Raw genomic sequence first — 21,391 nt, 5'->3', positions numbered from 1 at the left:
ATGGCAGTCTATGGTGTCGCGACGCAACAGTCGCAAAAAAATCCATCTCGACACCATAGACTGCCATTATAAAAATTGTTGCGCGACAAATGTCGTCGCGTAGACGTTGCCTTATTGTCGCTGTGTAGCCCTAGCCTAAGGCAACAAAATGTCGCGCAACATATTTTATAATGATAGTCAACGGTGTTACACAAAAATACAACTTGGATGGTCGTGTCTATCATTATAAAAATGTCACATGACTTTTTGGCAACAAGAATTCGCTATGTAGCCCTACAGTAGCCTAAGGCCAGGTCTACATGACGACAATAAGTCGCGCGACAATTTTTATAATGGCAGTCTATGGTGTCGCACTGCAACATGCAACATGCTTCGACTGCGACGCAACAGTCGCAGAAAAATCCATCTCAAATGGATTTTCTCCGACTGTTGCGTCGCAGTCGCAGCATGTTGCAGTGCGACACCATAGACTGCCATTATAAAAATTGTCGCGCGACAAATGTCGTTGTGTAGACGTAGCCTTATTGTCGCTGTGTAGCCCTAGCCTAAGGCAACAATAAGTTGAGCAACAAAATGTCGCGCAACATATTTTATAATGATAGTCAACGGTGTCACACAAAAATACAACTTGGATAGATTTTTTTTTGCAACTGTCGTGTCTATCATTATAAAAATGTCACATGACTTTTTGTCAACAAGAATTCGCTATGTAGCCCTACAGTAGCCTAAATGTGCTCCATTCACACGTCCGCAATGTGTTTTGCGGATACACGGAGACACGGATCCGCAAAACACGGAAAGCGGCAATGTGCATTCCGCATTTTGCGGACCGCACATTGCCGACATAATAGAATATGCCTGTTCTTGTCCGCAATTGCGGACAAGAATAGGACATGTTCTATTTTTTTGCGGAAACGGAAGCACGGATGCGGAAGTGCGGATCCGCAAATGTGGATGCGGACAGCACATTCCGTCCCCATAGAGAATGAATGGGTTGCGGAAAGGATGCGGACCCATTTTGCGGACGTGTGAATGGAGAGTAAATGTGCTCCCATGATGTCCCCAGGTGAGGGTGATCGGACATAACTCCAGGCTTTACCTTGCTGATTGGGAACGTTCTCTGCTCCACCCATATCCACCTCCTATATCAGCAGCTGAGCTCCCCTCAGACTCATCCAGACATGGAGGTGAGGAGAAGACTTCTGCTGGGGCTGCTCTCTGTACTGGGGATTGCAGTACAAGCTTCTGATGTCTCCAGTCAGAACCAGTTGCCTCCATTTTGTCACAACTATGACTGTCCAAAGTACCGGCTGGTGAAAGAATATGCTGTAAGTGTGGGGGAGGGGCGGTGGAGCCATCATGTCTTCTAGTTGTGGATTCACTTATTAGTTACTATTTTCACCTAATGTTCTAAAATGATCAGTTCTCTTCTGTCAATTGGTAAAACCTCCTGTGGTGTCCTAGTCTATGTATCTGTAACTGGTGCTCATTAGGTGCACCTCTCGCGGCCTGTGCTCTTGGAGTGAGAACTACTCCGGCCCTTGACTGGAATAGTTCTCCTTCTTATGCCCACTTCCAGCTGTAAAGACTGTAGATCAGTCAGGGCTAGGCTTGAGTGAATTGTGCTTTGGATCATAGATCCAAAGTTGACTTATTCAAAAACATATGGGGTAATTTATCAAACTGGTCTAAAATAGAACTGGCTTAATTGCCCCTAGCAACCAATCAGATTCCACCTCTTGTTTTCCAAAGGAGCTATGAAAGGTGGAATCTGGTTGCTATTGGCAACTAAGCCAGTTCTACTTTACACCAGTTTGATAATTCTCCCTTAGTTTTTACAGCTGTTTCTATAGTGTTAGGCTACTTTCACACTTGCGTTCGGGGTTCCGTTTAAAGGGGCCCTGAACGGATCCGTACAACCCCAATGCATTCTGAGTGGATGCGGATCTGCTCAGAATGCATCAGTTTGGCCTCCGTTCTGCTCAGCAGGCGGACACCTGAATGCAGCTTGCAGCGTTTTCGTGTCCGCCTGGCTGTGCAGAGCCAAACGGATCTGTCCAGACTTACAATGCAAGTCAATGGGGACGGATCCGTTTGACGTTGACACAATATGGTGCAATTGCAAACTGATCTGCCCCCTATTGACTTTCAATGTAAAGTCAGGAGTCCCTACTAATATACCATCTGTTCTCCAATCCGATGGTATATTTTAACTTGAAGCGTCCCCATCACCATGGAAATGCCTCTGTTAGAATATACCATCGGATTTGAGTTAGATTGTGAAACTCAGATCTGACAGTATATTCTAACAGAGGCGTTCCCATAGTGATGGGGACGCTTCAAGTTAGACTATACTAAGAACTGTGTACATGACTGGCAGCACCTGATCTCTTACAGGGGGCTGTTATCCGCACAATTAACCCCTCAGGTGCTGCACCTGAGGGGTTAATTGTGCCTATCATAGCCCCCTGTAAGAGATCAGGTGCTGCCAGGCAGCAGGGGCCAGACCCCCCCCCTTCCTCCTCCCCAGTTTTAAATTCATTGGTGGCCAGTGCGGCCCCCCTCCCTCCTTCCCCCTATATTATATTATATTCCTTGGTGGCCAGTGCAGCCCCCTCTCCCCTCCCCTGTATTTAACTCATGGGGGGCCAGTGCGGCCTCCCCTCCCCCCCTAATTAAAATGACCGACCCCCCCACCATCATTGGTGGCAGCGGAGAGTTCCTATCTGAGTCCCATTTTAATCGCTGGGGCTCCGATCGGTTACCATGGCTGCCATGGTTACTTAGCAATTTTAGAAGCTTTTTACTTAGCTGCGATGTCTGTGACCGGCCGGGCGCTCCTCCTACTGGTAAGTGAAAGGTCTGCTATAAGCAATGCGCCACACAGTCCTTTCACTTACCAATAGGAGGAGCGCCCGGCCGGTCAGACATCGCAGCTCGCAGGTAATTATAATGCTTCTAAAAATTGCAAAGTAATCATGGCAGCCAGGACTGAAATAGCATCTTGGCTGCCATGGTAACTGATCGGCGCCCCAGCGATTAAACTGGGACTTCGATCGGAACTCTCCGCTGCCACCAATGATGGGGGGGGGGGGGGGGTCGGTCATTTTAATTGGGGGGGGGGGGGAGGCCACATTGGCCACCAATGAATGTAATACTGGGGAGGGAGGCCGCACTGGCCACCAATGAGTTAAATACAGGGGAGGGAGGGGGTCTGCCCCCTGCTGCCTGGCAGCACCTGATCTCTTACAGTGGGCTATGATACGCACAATTAACCCCTGAGGTGCAGCACCTGAGGGGTTAATTGTGTGGATCACAACCCCCTGTAAGAGATTGGGTGCTGCCAGGCAGCGGGGGAAGTCATGTACACAGTTCTTTTAGTATATTCTAACTTGAAGCGTCCCCATCACCATGGGAACGTCTCTGTTAGGATATACTGTCGGCTCTGAGTTTTCACGAAGTTAAAAGTCTGATCTGAAAAAAAGTTATGCAGACGGATCCGTTCTGAACGGATGCAAGCGTTTGCATTATAGGAGCGGATCCGTCTGTGCAGACACCAGACGGATCCGCTCCGAACGCAAGTGTGAAAGTGGCCTAATGTATTGTCTCTTTGAAGGCAAACTTCATATTGCCCATAGTTATGTGACTTCGGGGATATACCACCAGAATTCTATCTTCGTAGGTTACTTTCATACAGACGCATCCGAAGATCCGTCTGCATAAAAGCTTTTTCAGAGCTGAGTTTTCACTTTGTGAAAACTCAAATCCGACAGTATATTCTAACACAGAGGCGTTCCCATAGTGATGGGGACGCTTCTAGTTAGAATATACTACGAACTGTGTACATGACTGCCCCCTGCTGCCTGGCAGCACCCGATCTCTTACAGGGGGCTGTGATCCACACAATTAACCCCTCAGGTGCTGCACCTAAAGGGTTAATTGTGTGCATCATAGCCCCCTATAAGAGATCAGGGGCTGCCAGGCAGCAGGGGGCAGACCCTCCTCCCAGTTTTAATTTCATTGGTGGCCAGTGCGGCCCCCCTCCCTCCCTCCCTCTATTGTAGTATTTTCATTGGTGGCAGTGTGCGGCCTCCCCTCCCTCCCCCCCTATCATTGGTGGAAGCAGAGAGTTCTGATCGGAACCATGGCAACCAGGATGCTACTGCAGTCCTGGTTGCCATGGTTACTTAGCAATATTAGAAGCATCATACTTACCTGCTGCGCTGTCTGTGACCGGCCGGGAGCTCCTCCTACTGGTAAGTGACAGATCATTAAGCAATGCGCCGCACAGACCTGTCACTTACCAGTAGGAGGAGTTCCCGGCTGGTCACAGACAGCAATATTAGAATCATACTTACCTGCTGCGCTAAGTAACCATGACAACCAGGACTGCAGTAGCGTCCTGGTTGCCATGGTTACCGATCGGAGCCCCAGCGATTAAACTGGGACTCCGATCGGAACTCTCCGCTGCCATCAATGATCGGGAGGGGGGCGTGGAGAGGGGAGGCCGCACACTGTGCCACCAATGGGAGGGAGGGGAGGCCGCACACTGTGCCACCAATGAAAATACAATGGAGGGGTGTCTGCCCCCTGGCAGCCCCTGATCTCTTACAGGGGACTATGATATGCACAATTAACCCCCCCTCAGGTGCGGCACCTGAGGGGTTAATTGTGCAGATCACAGCCCCCTGTAAAAGATTGGGTGCTGCCAGGCAGCAGGGGGCAGTCATGTACACAGTTCTTAGTATATTCTAACTTGAAGCATCCCCATCACCATGGGAACGCCTCTGTGTTAGATAGTGAAACTCATATCAGACAGTATATTCTAACATAGAGGTGTTCCCATGGTGATGGGGACACTTAAAGTTCAAATACCATCGGATTGGAGAACTCCGATCCGATGGTATAATAGGGACTCCAGACTTTACATTGAAAGTCAATGGGGGACAGATCCGTTTGCAATTGCACCATATTGTGTCAACGTTAAACGGATCCGACCCAATTGACTTGCATTGTAAGTCAGAACGGATCCGTTTGTCCGTGGATCCTCCAAAAATCAAGCAAGACCCACGGACGAAAAAACTGTTACAGACCTTAAAAAAAGGTGTGCATGAGGTCTAATACATGAAATACATTACCCCTCCTCTTCTGTGAGCAGGCAGTCTGGGTTCACTATCAGATCAGTGACAGGGTTTGATCACTGGAGGAAGCATGTTACCTTTTTGTATTTGCTTGTACTCTTCATTTGAGTAGAAAAAACATTACTCTTCAAGAGCTCATGACAGTTCTGCGGTCTGCAAATTGTGGATCTGCATATAAGCTGGCCCATAATATAACAGTCCTGTCCATAATGTCCATTTTTATTTTTTTGCGACCCTATTGGAGAGGTTCTGCATACGGGCTGTAAAAAAAAGCACAACAGACCCTACAATCATGTGTGAGTCTGAAGACCTAGTTTTACTTCTAACTGGTCATCCTATCCTAGCTGCTGACAGTTTAATTGTGTTCTAATTGGATGTTTACATTTTCAGGATTTTGAACTTCGTCGCTATGAGGAAACTCATTGGGTGACAACTTCACTAAAACAGGACCCTTTTAACATGGGGATGGTGACTAGCTTCAGTCGTCTGTTTATGTATATCAATGGGAAGAATGCTGAAGGTAGGTTGTGTTCTTGTATAAGGCCATATTGTGCGGTTCTCTGTTCTGGAGTACTAGTCTTATCATCAAAATGATTGAAACCCTGACAGAACCAATTATAAGTAAATGCTAACAGTACTGTCTGGCACTGCACCAGAACAATGACAAAGGATAAAATGGAATCCAAAGCTTTAAAGGGCTTCTCATCTCAGATAATGGACGCATATCGATAGATATATTGAGAACGGAGCCCTGAAAGTGGTGAGGGCACACTGCGCATGTACAGCCGCCCTCCATTTATTTCGATGTGGCCACCGAAAATAGCTGAACGCTGGCTCGGCTACTTCCTTTAGGCCCATAGAAGTGAGTGGGAGCGGTGGCCGGTCATGCACGGAGCGCTCCCATTCTCTTCTGTGGGCTGAGTGTTTGGTGACTGGATTCCTCCAGCCACCACTTTGTGTGGCTCTGTTCCCGCTATAGGTGCAGCTTCCAGCGGTGGGACCCGCACCTGTAAGGTAATGGGGGCATATCCTAGTGATATGCCCCCACTGTCTGAGAGGAGGCAACAATGGAGAATCCTTGTGTCTAGAGCTTCAAACCATGGCATAATATGGAGATTCTGTATTCTAACACTAACGTATGGTGATGTAGGGATTTCCCCATGAAAGATATGCATCTGGCCTACAATGTGGAGATGTCCAAACCCATGAAGATGTGTATTAACACCAGTCGTATAAATAAATTTGTCTTTGGACTTCACTCAAACAACTTGGTGTCTAATGTTGTAAAATAAAAAAAACAAGTTAACCACTTCACATCCGGGCCATTTGCCCCTTTCCTGACCAGGCCTAATTTTGCAAATCTGACATGTCACTTTATGTGGTATTAGCTTTGGAACGCTTTTGCTTATCCAAGCCATTCAGATTGTTTTCTCATGACACATTGTACTTCATGATGGTCATAAATTTTGGTCAATATTTCACCTCTTATTTATGAAAAAATCCAACATTTACCAAAAATTCAATTTTCAAAATTTCAAGTTCCCTGCTTTTTAAAACCGTGATTCCTCATAAAATATTTTACTGAACATTCGCCATATGTCTCCTTTATGTTGGCATTATTTTGTAAATGTTGTTTTTTTTGGATGTTAGAAGGCTTAGAATTTTAGAAGCAAATCTTAAAGTAGGTTTTGGCAATTCTTAAAAATTTTAAGGACCAGTTCAGGTCTGATGTCACTTTGAGCTGCTTACATAGTGGATACCCCCATAAATGACCCCATTGTAGAAACTACACCTCTCAAGTTGCTCAACTGATTTTATAAACTTTGTTAACCCTTTAGGTTAGGCAGATTTTCCACTTTAATCCATTTTTTTTCTTTAACACATCCGAGGGGTCAACAGACAAATAAAACACTATTTATTACCCTGATTCTGTGGCTTACAGAAACACCCCACATGTGGTCGTAAACTGATGTAAGGGCACACGGCAGGGCGCAGAAGAAAAGGAGCACCATATGGTTTTTGTAAGGCAGATTCTGCTGAACTGGTTTTTAGATGGCATGTCCCATTTGAAGCCCCCTGATGCACCCTTAGTAGAAACTCCCCAAAAATGACCCCATTTTGTAAACTAGGGGATAAGGTGCCAGTTTTATTGGTACTATTTTGAGGTACATATGGTTTTAATTTGCAGTATAATGTACACTGCTCAAAAAAATAAAGGAACACTTAAACAACACAATGTAACTCCAAGTCAATCACACTTCTGTGAAATCAAACTGTCCACTTAGGAAGCAACACTGAGTGACAATCAATTTCACATGCTGTTGTGCAAATGGGATAGACAACAGGTGGAAATTATAGGCAATTAGCAAGACGCCCCCAATAAAGGAGTGGTTCTGCAGGTGACCACAGACCACTTCTCAGTTCCTATGCTTCCTGGCTAATGTGTTGGTCACTTTTGAATGCTGGCGGTGCTTTCACTCTAGTGGTAGCATGAGACGGAGTCTACAACCCACAAGTGGCTCAGGTAGTGCAGCTTATCCAGGATGGCACATCAATGCGAGCTGTGGCAAGAAGGTTTGCTGTGTCAGCATAGTGTCCAGAGCATGGAGGTGCTACCAGGAGACGGGCCAGTACATCAGGAGACATGGAGGAGGCCATAGGAGGGCAACAACCCAGCAGCAGGACCGCTACCTCCGCCTTTGTGCAAGGAGGAACAGGAGGAGCACTGCCAGAGCCCTGCAAAATGACCTCCAGCAGGCCAAAAATGTGCATGTCTGCTCAAACGGTCAGAAACAGACTCCATGAGGGTGATATGAGGGCCTGACGCCACAGGTGGGGGTTGTGCTTACAGCCCAACACCGTGCAGGACGTTTGGCATTTGCCAGAGAACGCCAAGATTGGCAAATTCGCCACTGGCGCCCTGTGCTCTTCACAGATGAAAGCAGGTTCACACTGAGCACATGTGACAGTCTGGAGACGCCATGGAGAACATTCTGCTGCCTGCAACATCCTCCAGCATGACCGGTTTGGCATTGGGTCAGTAATGGTGTGGGGTGGCATTTCTTTGGAGGGCTGCACAGCCCTCCATGTGCTCGCCAGAGGTAGCCTGACTGCCATTAGGTACCGAGATGAGATCCTCAGACCCCTTGTGAGACCATATGCTGGTGCGGTTGGCCCTGGGTTCCTCCTAATGCAAGAAAATGCTAGACCTCATGTGGCTGGAGTGTGTCAGCAGTTCCTGCAAGACGAAGGCATTGATGCTATTGACTGGCCCGCCCGTTCCCCAGACCTGAATCCAATTGAGCACATCTGGGACATCATGTCTCGCTCTATTCACCAACGTCACGTTGCACCACAGACTGTCCAGGAGTTGGCAGATGCTTTAGTCCAGGTCTGGGAGGAGATCCCTCAGGAGACCGTCCGCCAGCTCATCAGGAGCATGCACAGGTGTTGTAGGGAGGTCATACAGGCACGTGGAGGCCACACACTACTGAGCCTCATTTTGACTTGTTTTAAGGACATTACATCAAAGTTGGATCAGCCTGTAGTGTGTTTTTCCACTTTAATTTTGAGTGTGACTCCAAATCCAGACCTCCATGGGTTGAAAAATTTGATTTCCAGTTTTTTATTTGTGATTTTGTTGTCAGCACATTCAACTATGTAAAGAACAAAGTATTTCAGAAGAATATTTAATTCAGATCTAGGATGTTATTTTTGTGTTCCCTTTATTTTATTGAGCAGTGTATTTTTGTGAGGCAAGGTAACCAAAAATGGCTGTTTTGGCACGGTTATTTTTTACAACGTTCATGTGACAGGTTGGATCATGCGCTATTTTTATAGAGCTGGTTGTTACAGATGCGGTGCTACCTAATGCGTTTTTTTCACTTTAGCACGATAATGGCATTTTTGAAACAAAAAAATGATTTAATGTGTCAATGTTCAGAGAGAGAGATATATATATATATATATATATTTTTTTTTTATGGTGTGGATCATGTGATATAGTTATAGAGCCAACCGTCAGACATGGCAATATCAAATGTCATTTTTAAACATGACCGCATGGCGCTTCCTGATCTCTGTATACAGCGATCTAGAAGGCAGGGACACCTGGAAACTGTCCCTGCCTTCTCTGGGTTGCCCTGCTGTCACTGACGGCGGGCAACCCGATCAGCAGCTGCACAATTAGCATGCAGCTGCCATCTCTGAATGGACGTTCAGAAACATCCATTCAGAGATGGAGATCCACCTCCCGGATGTTTATAGGCAACGGGCAGAAGGGAGGTGGTTAAGGACGTGCATATTAAGTAGTTCTGTAGTTTACTTCTGGAACGAGGTGTTAGCCCTGATACAAGAGGTATTGAGATGTAGCTATCCAGTGAGGTGTCTTGGAGGCCGTGTAGACAATATGGCATCAATATGTTGTATAATCCATACTGACAATCTGTTTCCTTTATAGGGCTGAAGATGAATATGACAGTACCGGTGATGGTATACATGCCATTAAAGCAACCACTTGCTGGTAGTGCCATTATGTCCTTCTTTGTGCCACATGAAGTGAAGAAACCTCCGACACCTACAGACCCTGAAGTTTACCTGGATACATATCCTGCAGTTTCTCTATATGTTAAGTAAGTCGCTGCCAGTTTGTGGTCCATTTGTTCTGTTGTAGCAAGCAACATGTAAAGAGAAATCTAAAACTATGGCACACACTGCATGACAAGGGTGAATATAGTGTTTATGCCTAAATACTTAGGTCCCATTTACACAACCATGTTTTGTGTAATGCAAAACCCAGATCCACAAGTTACTGACCGTATGCACACAGCATCATGGTGCTGACCCATGACTTACAGGGTTGTCCGGATTCAGAGCTGACCCCAGACAACCCCTTTAAATGGGATTGTGCATGTTGTGGTAAAGCACAGGACTTGTCATATCTTGGATGTTGAAGGACTTCTGTAACCATGCAGCAAGATGGGACAAGCTCTAGACGTTGTCACAACATGCGGCGCAAGGACCCATTGAAGTTAATGGATTTGTGGTGTGCACACAGCCGGTTTCTGTTCTGTGGGCTCTGTAAATGAGACCTTATACAGGGACATCGAGCAACTGAACATAGAGGGTCTCATTTCTCAGACCTCACAACCAGGTGAACTGCTGTACAGTATAGGGGCCCCTACACACATGTGGACTATTACTAAAATGTCACCCGTTGCCTAATCTTTAATTTGGCTTTTTTGGAACCATGGGGCAGATAAATCTGGTGCGGTTTATGGTTGATGCTGGATAAAATCTTAGTTTTTAGGCGGTCTACGGTAAGTTTACATCACCTATACGTTGACTTTGTTTTGCTGCAAAAAAAGTTCTAATATTGGTGCAGTTTACTTAAACCACACACTTTCCTACAAACCAATGCACATTTCCAATAAACCACACCTGATGGACAAGACCTAAAACAGGTTAGAAAACACTAAAAGTGCAGATTGTTCCAGAACTGATGTATTTTCTGTTTCAGTGTTTATGGAGTTTTTAATTTTAAACTGTTAAAGTACTTTAGTCTGATTTGTTAGTGTAAAGCAGAATAACAGTATAATCAGGTTATCCAAGAACCATAAATTCCAATATAATCGGATAACATTCTTTTTATGTAAAGCATCTTCCTGTTATACTTCAATGAAGCAACCTTCTATTTGGTGCATGCTTCATGTGGTCAGAAAGGTGTAGAAGAGAATGAACTGGTAGGTGAGGATAGAGATGAAATCAACAAGATGGCAACTAGAGAACCTGTTTAGGTTTTATAATAAAAGCTTAGATAATCTGTTGGATTAACCTCTAGCTGTAGGATTCTCTCCAGCTGTTGTAAAACTACAACTCCCACCATGCCCTGCTGATGGCTGTAGGCAGTCTGAGAATGCTGGGAGTTGTAGTTTGGCAATACCTGATATATATCATGTTGAATGGAAAGTGTAATATTTCTTTTACATTGATGCAGTGCCAAAAATCATAAATCATTCTCCAATAACAGAGTTCAATGAAGGGGTAGGTCTCATGTTCCAGCTAGTAGTGTCTAACACTGGATTAAAGTATTTTTCGCCCCATAAGACGCACTCCCTCCCCCCCCCCCCCCATGCTGACATTTTTACATCGCAGGCTGCGATGTATAAGCGAGTGGGGAGGGACTGAGGAGGGGCTGGGGGCCGGTAATTGGGGCAGTGCAGTCACATCACTGTACTCCGGCCCCGCCGCTCCAGTGCTGCACTATACAAATCTAAAATGTCTCATTCAATTAAGTGATTAAACATGCCCCCCCCCACTTTTAATATTACCGTACATCCTAACTGCTACTGTAGAAAGCAGGCAGGGCAGCCTAACTCCCTGATGTCGCGTGCCTGCGCTGTCTACTTTATGAATGAAGCAGGCAAGTGACATCAGTGAGTGACCGCCCGGCCTGCCTGCATTGTACAGAAGAAGTTAGGATGCACGGTAATATTAGTGGATGGGGGGGCATGTGTAATCACTCTTAATTGAATGAGACCTTTTATATTTGTGTACTGGAGTGGCAGGGGGATCTGTGGATGAGTTTCAGGGGGAACATCTGTGGAAGGCACTGTTATGGGGTGGGGGGGGGGGGGGCTGTGGCACATATATAACGGTGCCACCCACAGATTCCCAGTAATGGTGCCATTCACAGACCACCATTAGTTCCAAAAGCACACCTTTGGGGAGGAAAATAATTTTCTTTAACCAAAACACCTAGGTGCGTCTTATAGGGCGAAAAATACACTAGCTCTAATGTTTGAGGTCACCAAACATGAATAATGACCCTCTTGAACTGCTGCAAATTTACTTTAAAAAAATCAAAAGCATTGGGGCCATATATTACATATTGTATGTTATATTATTCAGCTTACATGACAAGAAACCTTCCCCTGTTATCTTTCAATAGATGTCAAATGCTATGGAGTCTTTAATTGTAATGCGCACACCTGCCTCTTTGGTGGTTTGAGCACGAGTGGTAAATGTGGGGGAAAAGTTGATGCTTCATTCTAGAGGCATCTCCTAGCAGTAGATGGGATTCTTGAATGCAGATAATGTCTGTTTTTTTTCTCTATTGGGATTTGCATCCCCACCTATCCCTTGGTTGAACTTGATGGACATATGTCTATTAACTGATGTAACCTGATGTGTAATTATATACTGTTATCTGCTGGATTTTTATTTCTTTCTCTCCCAGGACTTTTGGAGGATATGCCTCTACCGCTATGTATGTCGAGCAAGCTAAAGCCCTAGCACAGAACCTGGCTGCCCTTGGTCTGCAGTTTGATTATACATACTTTGTACGTGCTGGCTACAATTCTCCTTTAGAATTTTTCAGCCGCCACAATGAAGTGTGGTACATGGCAAAGTCCCCTCCGCAGTGGGAATTTCTTGATCTTTCTGCTGCTCAGCCCTGGATGTGATCCTCATGCCTTCTCTTCATACAGCTCAGAGGCCAACGTGCAGAATAGTATGGCTGTTACATCTTCAGCATTGCCTTGTAAGTGTTATGTATGTGCTATTTTTGTAACTGATTTTGCAGCAATAAAATATTTGTATACTGTGGGTTTCCTTGGTTTATATACTTGAGTGGATTTTCTTTGTGTACATAATAACCCCTGGCGGATGAAGTGGGACAAATCATCATTGTGGGGTCGTATATATGCCAGCAGGGGGACATTTATTAATAATAGTGTTTTCCAAGACTGTCTTAACTCCCACTGTTCTGCTGGAAGAAGCACAAGTTGTGGGGTCAAAAGCCCCTATGTAAGTTTGGCACTTCCTCCAGCAGTCTTTGACAGACATAAAGGGAGTTTTCCAAGACTTTCTGACCAGTGGGAGGCTGACACCTGGGGACCCCACTAATCATCTGTTTGAGAAGGCTGCAGCGCTTGCAGTAATGACACATCCATCAGTCATGTGGCCTAGCCGCAGCTCAGCCCTATAGAATGTGGATGAGCACAATGCCAAGCACAGATGCTATATGATGTTCGGTGCTGTGAGCACCACAAACGGCTGATCAGTGGGGGTCCCAGGTGTTGCACCCCCATGATCAGATACTGATGACCTATTGAGGATAGGTCATAATTTAGAGTCTTGGAAAACCTTTAGCACCCTGCCATTTTTCATCTTAACCCCTTAAGGACTTGAGGTGTACCAGTACGTCCTAAGTTTAAATCGAGATTGCTGAGCTGTGGGGGTTAATCCGAACAGGATGCCGGCTGAAATCATTCAGCTGTCACAACGCCAGGGGGGGTTGTGACCCCCCCCCACCCCCCCGTATCGGCGATCGCTGCAAACCGCAGGTCAATTCAGACCTGCGGCTTGCTGTGCTTTCTGCAGTTTCTGACCGCGGGGATCAGAAACTTTAGTGTGCCTAAAATATCGCTTCTGCACACCTGCATGATTTTTTTTTTTTGGAGGCGGGTGGTGCAGCAGGCGGGATTGTGATTCACCCACCTCCTCTTGAATTTGTTGGTGGCCAGTGGGTATACCAGGGTGTCAGCACATTGCTGACACCCTGGTATAAACAGCTGACATCTGTGCAGATGTCAGCCATTTAACTTTTTCCATACAGCGGTCTGTATGGACCGCTGTATGGAAAGGGTTAACAGTAAGAAGGAGCTCCCTCTCCCATCGGGGGGCTGCTGTGCCTTTGCAGCCCCCAGACAGCCCCCCTCCTTACCCGTCTGCGAAGTTGTGGCCACAACTGAGCAGACGGGGAAGGTTCCCATGGCAACAGGACGTCTTCTCAGGCATCCTGCTGTCCATGGTGCTGAACAGATCTGTGCTAAAGGCATAGATCTGTTCAAAGTGTAAGTAAAATACAGTACAAAACGCTATATAGTGTACTGTATTGTATTATGCAGACATCAGACCCACTGGATCTTCAAGAACCAAGAGGGTCTGGGTAAAAAAAGTAATCAAACACATCACTGATTAAAAATAAAATTCCCTACACATTTTGGTATTGCCGCGTCCGTAACTACCTGATCTATAAAACTGTCATGTTACTTTGCCCGCACGGTGAACGCCATAAAAATGAAAAACTGAGGAAATTGAAATTTTGCCCACCTTACTTCCCAAAAAAGGTAATAAGTGATCAAAAAAGTCACATGTACGCCAAAATAGTACCAATCAAACCGTCATCTCATCCCGCAAAAATCATACCCTACCTAAGTTAATCACTGAAAAAACTATGGCTCTTAGACTATTGAGACACAACCTTTTTTTCATTTTAAAAATGAAATCATTGTGTAAAACTTACCCAATATGTATACTTTTTTTTTTTTTTATTTATGTATCACCGCATCCGTGACAACCTGCTCTATAAAATTACCACATGATCTAACCTGTGCCAAAAAAGCTATTTCTTGTTACCTTGCTGCACAAAAAAGTGTAATATAGAGCAACCAAAAATCATATGTACCCTAAACTAGTACCAACAAAACTGCCACCCTATTCCGTTCTTAGATGTGGTCACTTTTATGGAGTTTCTACTCTAGGGGTGCATCAGGGGGGCTTCAAATGGGACATGGTGTCAAAAAACCAGTCCAGCAAAATCTGGCTTCCAAAAACCATACGGCGCACCTTTCCCTCTACGTGCTACTGTGTGCCTGTACAGTAGTTTACGGCCACATATGGGGTGTTTCTGTAAACGGCAGAGTCAGGGCAATAAAGATAGTCTTGCTTGGCTGTTAACCCTTGTTTTGTTAGTGGAAAAAATGGGTTAAAATTGAAAATTAGGCAAAAAATAAAATTCTCAAATTTCATTTGCCAATAACTCTAACACCTAAAGGGTTAATGAAGTTTGTAAAATCCGTTTTGAATACCTTGAGGGGTGTAGATTATAGAATGGGGTCATTTTTGGGCGGTTTTTATTATGTAAGCCTTGCAAAGTGACTTCAGACCTGTAGTGGTCCCTAAAGATTGGGTTTTTGCAAATTTCTGAAAAATTTCAAGATTTGCTTCTAAGCCTTGTAACATCCCCAAAAAATAAAATATCATTCCCAAAATAATTCAAACATGAAGTAGACATATGGGGAATGTAAAGTCATCACCATTTTTGGGGTTATTACTATGTATTACAGAAGTAGAGAAACTTAGAAATTTGCTAATTTTTCCAAATTTTTGGTAAATTGGGTATTTTTTTTAGGCCCAAAAAATTTTTGGGACTTCATTTTACCAGTGTCATGAAGTACAATGTGTGACGGAAAAAAAAAAATCTCAGAATGGCCTGGATAAGTCAGTGTTTTAAAGTTAGCAGCACTTAAATTGACAATGGTCAGATTTGCAAAAAATGGCCAAGTCCTTAAGGTGAAATAGGGCTGAGTCCTTAAAGGGGTTATCTGTAGAGTTGAGCGAACACCTGGATGTTCGAGAAGTTCGGCCGAACTTCCCGGAAATGTTCGGGATCCGAACTCAACCCAAACCCCATTAAAGTCAATGGGGACCCGAACTTTTCGGCACTAAAAAGGCTGTAAAATAGCCCAGGAAAGGGCTAGAGGGCTGCAAAATGTAGGTAAATCCCCTGCAAACAAATGTGGATAGGGAAATTAATTAATAAAAATAAAATTAATTAAAATTAACCAATATCAATTGGAGAGAGGTCTCATGGCAGAGAATCAGGCTTCACGTCACCCACCACTGGAACAGGCCATTGTCAGATATTTAGGCCCCGGCACCCAGACAGAGGGGTCCCATAGCAGAGAATGTATGGATCCCGAAATTATATAGAGGGATCCGCATGGGATTATAATCATCCTATTAGCTTGTACTTAGTTTGTGGCGGGAAAATTTCCCGCCTAAAAGTGTGTTTAGGTGAGCTAAGTATAATTGGTTGCTGGGGGGTTTGGGGCAGAGGTAAATCATTGGGTCATTAGGTGACCTATGGGGTAGTGTTGCTGGGCAGGGTAGCCTGGGATGCCCAGCAACAGATAGTTCATTGGTGGGACAGTTTCAGGGCCCCCCCTCTTGGTTAGGGCTATATAGTAGCGAGCAGTGTTAGGCTGTCATCTCATCAGCGTCTGGAGGAGGTGCTGCCTGTCTGCGTACCTGATGGAGGATTTCGTTGCCGAGCTGCGGAGGCGTGCGGGAGATGGAGAGACGGCATCCTGGCTGGAATCCTGCTTGGCTGACTGGTCTTCATCTGTGGCTGTTCCTGCAGTGGTGTGCGATCCTGGCAATGTCCCGGCGGTGTCTGCGGCTGACTTATCTGAAAGTCTCCCTGTGGTGCCTGCGCTGCGCTCTTCAAGAAGAGAGAAGAGGCAGCGCACCCGTTTCTCTCCTTCACCCTGTAGGTCTGTTCCGGAGAGGAGAAGATCAGAGAGAAGTGCTGCTGCGGAAGAAACAGGAAGTGGCCGCTTGGGGATGACATCACAGGCTGAGGTCCGTCCTGAATCTGCGTCCCCAGGAAACTTGGAGAAGCTTTTTGGTTCCGCTTCTGCCCTGCAGCAATTTGGTTCCCAGGAAGGTCCTGCTGTGAGAAGAGCATCGCTTGAGCCCCCTGTACATCCTTCGCGGCAACATGGACGTAGACGACGCAGAATTGAGCCACCGCCTGTGCAGCACCAGTCTCAGCCGATCATCTCCTTGCGTTGAGCAGCGGGACGGTGTGTGCTTGGAAAGAGGGACGCAGCAGAGACAAGAGGCATCCGCATCTTCTTCCGGTGTCCGGAGTGCTGCTCCAGCGGGTGGTGAGTTCCCAAGGGAACTGGGCACCGTTATTGCGTCCTTGTCTTCTGTACTTTCTTCTTTACAGAGTTTTGCTCCTCTTTCCCCCCCCCCCCTGCTCCTGAACAGGCTGGTACGGCAGGCGATTTTTCTGATGCTTGGCGTTTTAGCGGTCGAGGGACGGGAGGGGATTATGATAGTGATGACTCTCTCCCTCTTCCAGCGGTGGCTAAACGTGGAGGAGTGTCAGAGTCATGTTATAAAGAAATGTTGCCATGTGATATTTCGCCTTTGGGCTTTCATCTCTCCATGTCGGTTAAAGAAAAGATATGGAGAAATGAATTTGTGGACATATTGTCGTTGTTACCTGCTTCAAAAGATTTTGTCGCTAAATTAGATAGAAGGGAGGATAAGTCTGAAGAAGATAGGAGGCGCCCGATTCCTCGTACTTTTAATAATTGGTTGCAGGCATACTGTATCTTTTGCAGCGTGATGGGTGAGAAATTTCCTGCAAAATGTTCAGGCCTTTTTCAACATTTAGATAATGTTTTAGAGGCGTATAAGAATTTTGGAGGGATAGGTTGGTTTGTGTATGACGAAAATTTCAGACAGAGGCTGTCCGTATATCCTAGCATGCGGTGGGGCACAAAGGATGTTGGGCTGTGGCTTAATTTATTGTTGCCACAGCGTTCATCTTATTCTGCCCCAAAACAGCAGCCAGCCTCTGCAGTACCGCAGTCTCAATTGCTTAAAAAAGGGCACCTGCTTTGCGTTTAATGAAGCGCAGTGTAGGTGGCCGGCGTCATGTAAATATCGCCATGAATGTGCCTTTTGTGGGGGCAGTCACCCGATGGTTAGCTGTTATAAAAGAGCTAACATGCCTACCATGCCATCCACAAAAGAGTTTATTGCAAAAAGCATGGACGCCAGTAAATCTGGTGACCATGCGTCCCTGGTTAGAACGTTACCCAAATTGCAAGATGGCGGAGCTGCTACTTGACGGTTTTGCTTTGGGTTTTCAGTTGCCATCGTTTTCTGGCTTTGGTTGTGAATGGGTGAATAATTTTTCTTCAGTTGATCAATTTCCTGTGGTTGTGAGGGATAAATTGGCAAAGGAACTGGAGTTAGGCAGGATCGCTGGTCCTTTTTCCTCTCCGCCTTTTGCCAATTTTCGTCTTTCTCCATTGGGAGTTGTTCCAAAGAAAGAACCCAATGCTTTTCGTTTGATTTATCATTTCCTTATGGTGCATCCTTAAATGATGAGATTGATAAAGCATTGTGTTCGGTCAAGTATGCCACATTTGATTCAGCAATAGACCTAATACGTAGTTTTGGTAAAGGTGCTTTGATGGGAAAGGCGGACGTTCAGTCCGCCTTTCGCCTGTTACTTGTACATCCTTCTTGTTTTAACTCACTTGGTTTTCATTTTCAGGGTTTATTTTATTTTGATAAATGTATTCCAATGGGTTGTTCTTTGTCTTGTTTCTATTTTGAAGTTTTTTCCTCGTTTATTGAATGGGTAGTAGCAGTCAGGTGTATGCGGGGTGCGGTGACGCACTATTTGGACGATTTCCTGTTCATTGGTCCAGCGGAGTCTTCAGCATGCTTAGAAAGTTTGGAATCCTTTTTTGCAGTTTGTTCTGAGTTTGGTGTTCCGTTAGCTGAGGAGAAGACAGTGTACCCTACTAATTGTTTGGAATATTTGGGGATTGTCATAGATTCTTTGAAAGGCGAATTTTGTCTTCCGTCACAAAAAGTGTCAAACATCTGTATGGCATTATCTTCATTACTAAGTAAGCGTACAGCTAAGGTGAAAGAGATTCAGTCGGTTTTGGGTATGTTAGCTTTTGCCAGTAGGATTATGCCGATGGGCCGGGTGTTTTGTCGGCAATTGTCTGCAAAGATTTCTGGTGTGAGGAACCCGGGTTTTCATGTTAGTTTATCTAGGGAGGTTAAGGAAGATTTTATGATTTGGTTGGAATTCTTTCAGCTATATAATGGCAGGTCGTATTGACAGGAAGATTTTGTTTTAGCTTCTGCTATGGATTTGTTTACGGATGCTGCTGGTTCTTGCGGTTTTGGTGCATATTGGAACGGACATTGGTGTGCATCAGAATGGCATCCTGCTTGGATTTCGAATGGGGTGACTAAGAATATTGTTTTGTTAGAGCTGTTTCCTGTTGTGGTTTCGCTAGTTTTATGGGGGAGTTGTTTTTCCAATCAGAGAATTATTTTGCATACTGACAATAAGGGTGTTTTATTTGCAGTTAGGCCTCTTTCACACTTGCGTTGTCCGGATCCGGCGTGTACTCCACTTGCCGGAATTACACTCCGGATCCGGAAAAACGCAAGTGTACTGAAAGCATTTGAAGACGGAACCGTCTTCCAAATGCTTTCAGTGTTACTATGGCACCCAGGACGCTATTAAAGTCCTGGTTGCCATAGTAGGAGCGGGGAGCGGGGGAGCGGTATACTTACAGTCCGTTCGGCTCCCGGGGCGCTCCAGAATGACGTCAGAGCGCCCCATGCGCATGGATGACGTGATCCATGTGATCACGTGATCCATGCGCTTGGGGCGCCCTGACGTCACTCTGGAGCGCCCGGGGAGCCGCACGGACGGTAAGTATGCTGCTCCCCCGCTCCCCGCTACACTTACCATGGCTGTCAGGACTTTAGCGTCCCGGCAGCCATGGTAACCACTCTGAAAAAGCTAAATGTCGGCTCCGGCAATGCGCCGAAACGACGTTTAGCTTAAGGCCGGATCCGGATCAATGCCTTCCAATAGGCATTAATTCCGGATCCGGCCTTGCGGCAAGTGTTCCGGATTTTTGGCCGGAGCAAAAAGCGCAGCATGCTGCGGTATTTTCTCCGGCCAACAAACGTTCCGTACCGGAACTGAAGACATCCTGATGCATCCTGAACGGATTACTCTCCATTCAGAATGCATTAGGATAATCCTGATCAGGATTCTTCCGGCATAGAGCCCCGACGACGGAACTCTATGCCGGAAGACAATAACGCAGGTGTGAAAGAGCCCTTAATTGTTTATAATCAAAATGTCCGTTAGTAGTTAAATTGTTACGTCATCTGGTGCTTCTCTGTTTAAGATTAAATATTTGGTTGAAAGCTCGCCATATCCCTGGGATAGATAATTCAATTGCTGATTCGCTTTCCCGTTTTCAGTTTCAGACATTCCGACAGTTGGCGGAAGGGGCCGATCTGAAAGGGGAATCGTGCCCTGCGTACCTGTGGAATCTGATTTGGTCCTAGGTAGGTCTTACACAGTCTTCTGTGGCTCCGGCGACATGGACGGATTATAGCCGTTCGTGGCTTAGGTGGTGCAGTTTTACAGCTGATAGAGGTTGGTCTTCTCATGGTGGTGGCGAGGTTGCTGCTTTAGCATTTTGTGTGGCATTGTTTAGGAAGGGTCTGGCTTACTCTACTGTTCTAAGGGTTTTGTCAGGTGTTTCCTTTTTTCTTCGGGTTTTAGGTTCTCCTTCTTTGTTAGATTATTTCTTGATTAAGCAGATGTTAAAAGGTTACAAACGTGGTAATTGTTCTCCTGACAATAGATGTCCTATTTCTCCCACGCTGTTATTATCATTATGTCATGCTACTTCTTTAGTTTGTTTTGATAGTTTTGAAGAGTTGCTATTTTCCACTGCGTTTTGTTGTATGTTTTTTGGTGCTTTTAGAATTAGTGAGTTGTTTCCAAGAAATAGTGAGGCAGGTTTGGGTTTGGCCTTGAAGCATGTCCATGTTCATGTTAATTATGTTTTGTTCTTTCTTCTGACGTCAAAGATGGATCAGTCAGGTAAGGGTACCTGGATCCGTGTGAACAGAGTTGGGTCGGGTGGTATTTGTCCGGTGAGTATGATTTCTCAGTATTGGCTTCGTAGACCAAGGGGTGGTAATGCTTTCTTTGTGCATGCAAATGCTTCTCCTTTAACGCAATATCAATTTAGGTCCGTGCTAAAAAAATGTTTAAAGGAATTGGGTTTAGATGGTGTCCGGATTACGTCGCATTCTTTCCGGATTGGAGCCGCCACTGCGGCGGCTCGGTCGGGTTTGAGTGCGTCGGTGATTAAATGGATTGGAAGATGGTCGTCTAATTGTTTTAAAATGTATGTTCGTCCTGATGTTTCTGTGATCTGATGATTCTTTTTATTATAGTTTTCACAGGTCTCACTGTATAGATTATCGGCCATTCTTTCGTATATTGGGCCCATCGCAGAGCTGTGAAAAGATCGTACGGTGATAACCTCTCTTGGTCCACAGATACGGTTCGAATATACTGGAATGGAGTCAGGGGTCTTCGTTGGGAAGGTTTGATGGATGTACTGTTGGAAATGTGTGATTTATACCCTGATCCTGATATAATAATTTTTCATGCGGGGGCCAATGATGTGGGCAAATTCAGTACCATTGAGTTGGCCTTTTGTATGAAGCATACTATGGTAAGGGCTAGGCGATTGTTCCCTGATGCCCGTTTAGTTTTTTCTGAGATGATTCCACGTTTACTTTGGTTATCCTGTTCT

General features: G+C 45.4%; 1 protein-coding gene and 1 long non-coding RNA gene across 2 annotated transcripts; both read left to right on the top strand.

Annotated features, from left to right (window-relative positions):
- Window positions 1–1,181: 1,181 nt before the first annotated feature.
- On the top strand, window positions 1,182–12,684 carry LOC120999343 (heme-binding protein 2-like). The gene is made up of 4 exons (XM_040430211.1): window positions 1,182–1,328; window positions 5,532–5,661; window positions 9,601–9,772; window positions 12,379–12,684. The coding sequence occupies exons 1-4, from the start codon at window positions 1,182–1,184 to the stop codon at window positions 12,602–12,604; spliced, it is 675 nt and encodes a 224-aa protein (XP_040286145.1). The 3' UTR covers window positions 12,605–12,684.
- Window positions 12,685–19,917: 7,233 nt separating this feature from the next.
- On the top strand, window positions 19,918–21,042 carry LOC120999587. The gene is made up of 3 exons (XR_005778573.1): window positions 19,918–20,123; window positions 20,655–20,720; window positions 21,027–21,042. It is a non-coding gene; the product is annotated as an uncharacterized LOC120999587 (long non-coding RNA).
- Window positions 21,043–21,391: the final 349 nt, after the last annotated feature.

The sequence above is a fragment of the Bufo bufo genome, chromosome 4 (genome assembly GCF_905171765.1).
Source record: "Bufo bufo chromosome 4, aBufBuf1.1, whole genome shotgun sequence".
NCBI lineage: Eukaryota > Metazoa > Chordata > Amphibia > Anura > Bufonidae > Bufo > Bufo bufo.
The sequence above is the reverse complement of the archived record's forward strand: the minus strand, read 5'-3'. Positions and strand labels throughout refer to the sequence as shown.

Excerpts from the sequence above, each read along its gene's own strand:
- LOC120999343 (XM_040430211.1), top strand. The coding sequence starts at position 1,182 with ATGGAGGTGAGGAGAAGACTTCTGCTGGGGCTGCTCTCTGTACTGGGG. Across the intron at positions 5,662-9,600 it reads CAATGGGAAGAATGCTGAAG|GGCTGAAGATGAATATGACA; the intron begins GTAGGTTGTGTT and ends TTTCCTTTATAG. Across the intron at positions 9,773-12,378 it reads GCAGTTTCTCTATATGTTAA|GACTTTTGGAGGATATGCCT; the intron begins GTAAGTCGCTGC and ends TTTCTCTCCCAG.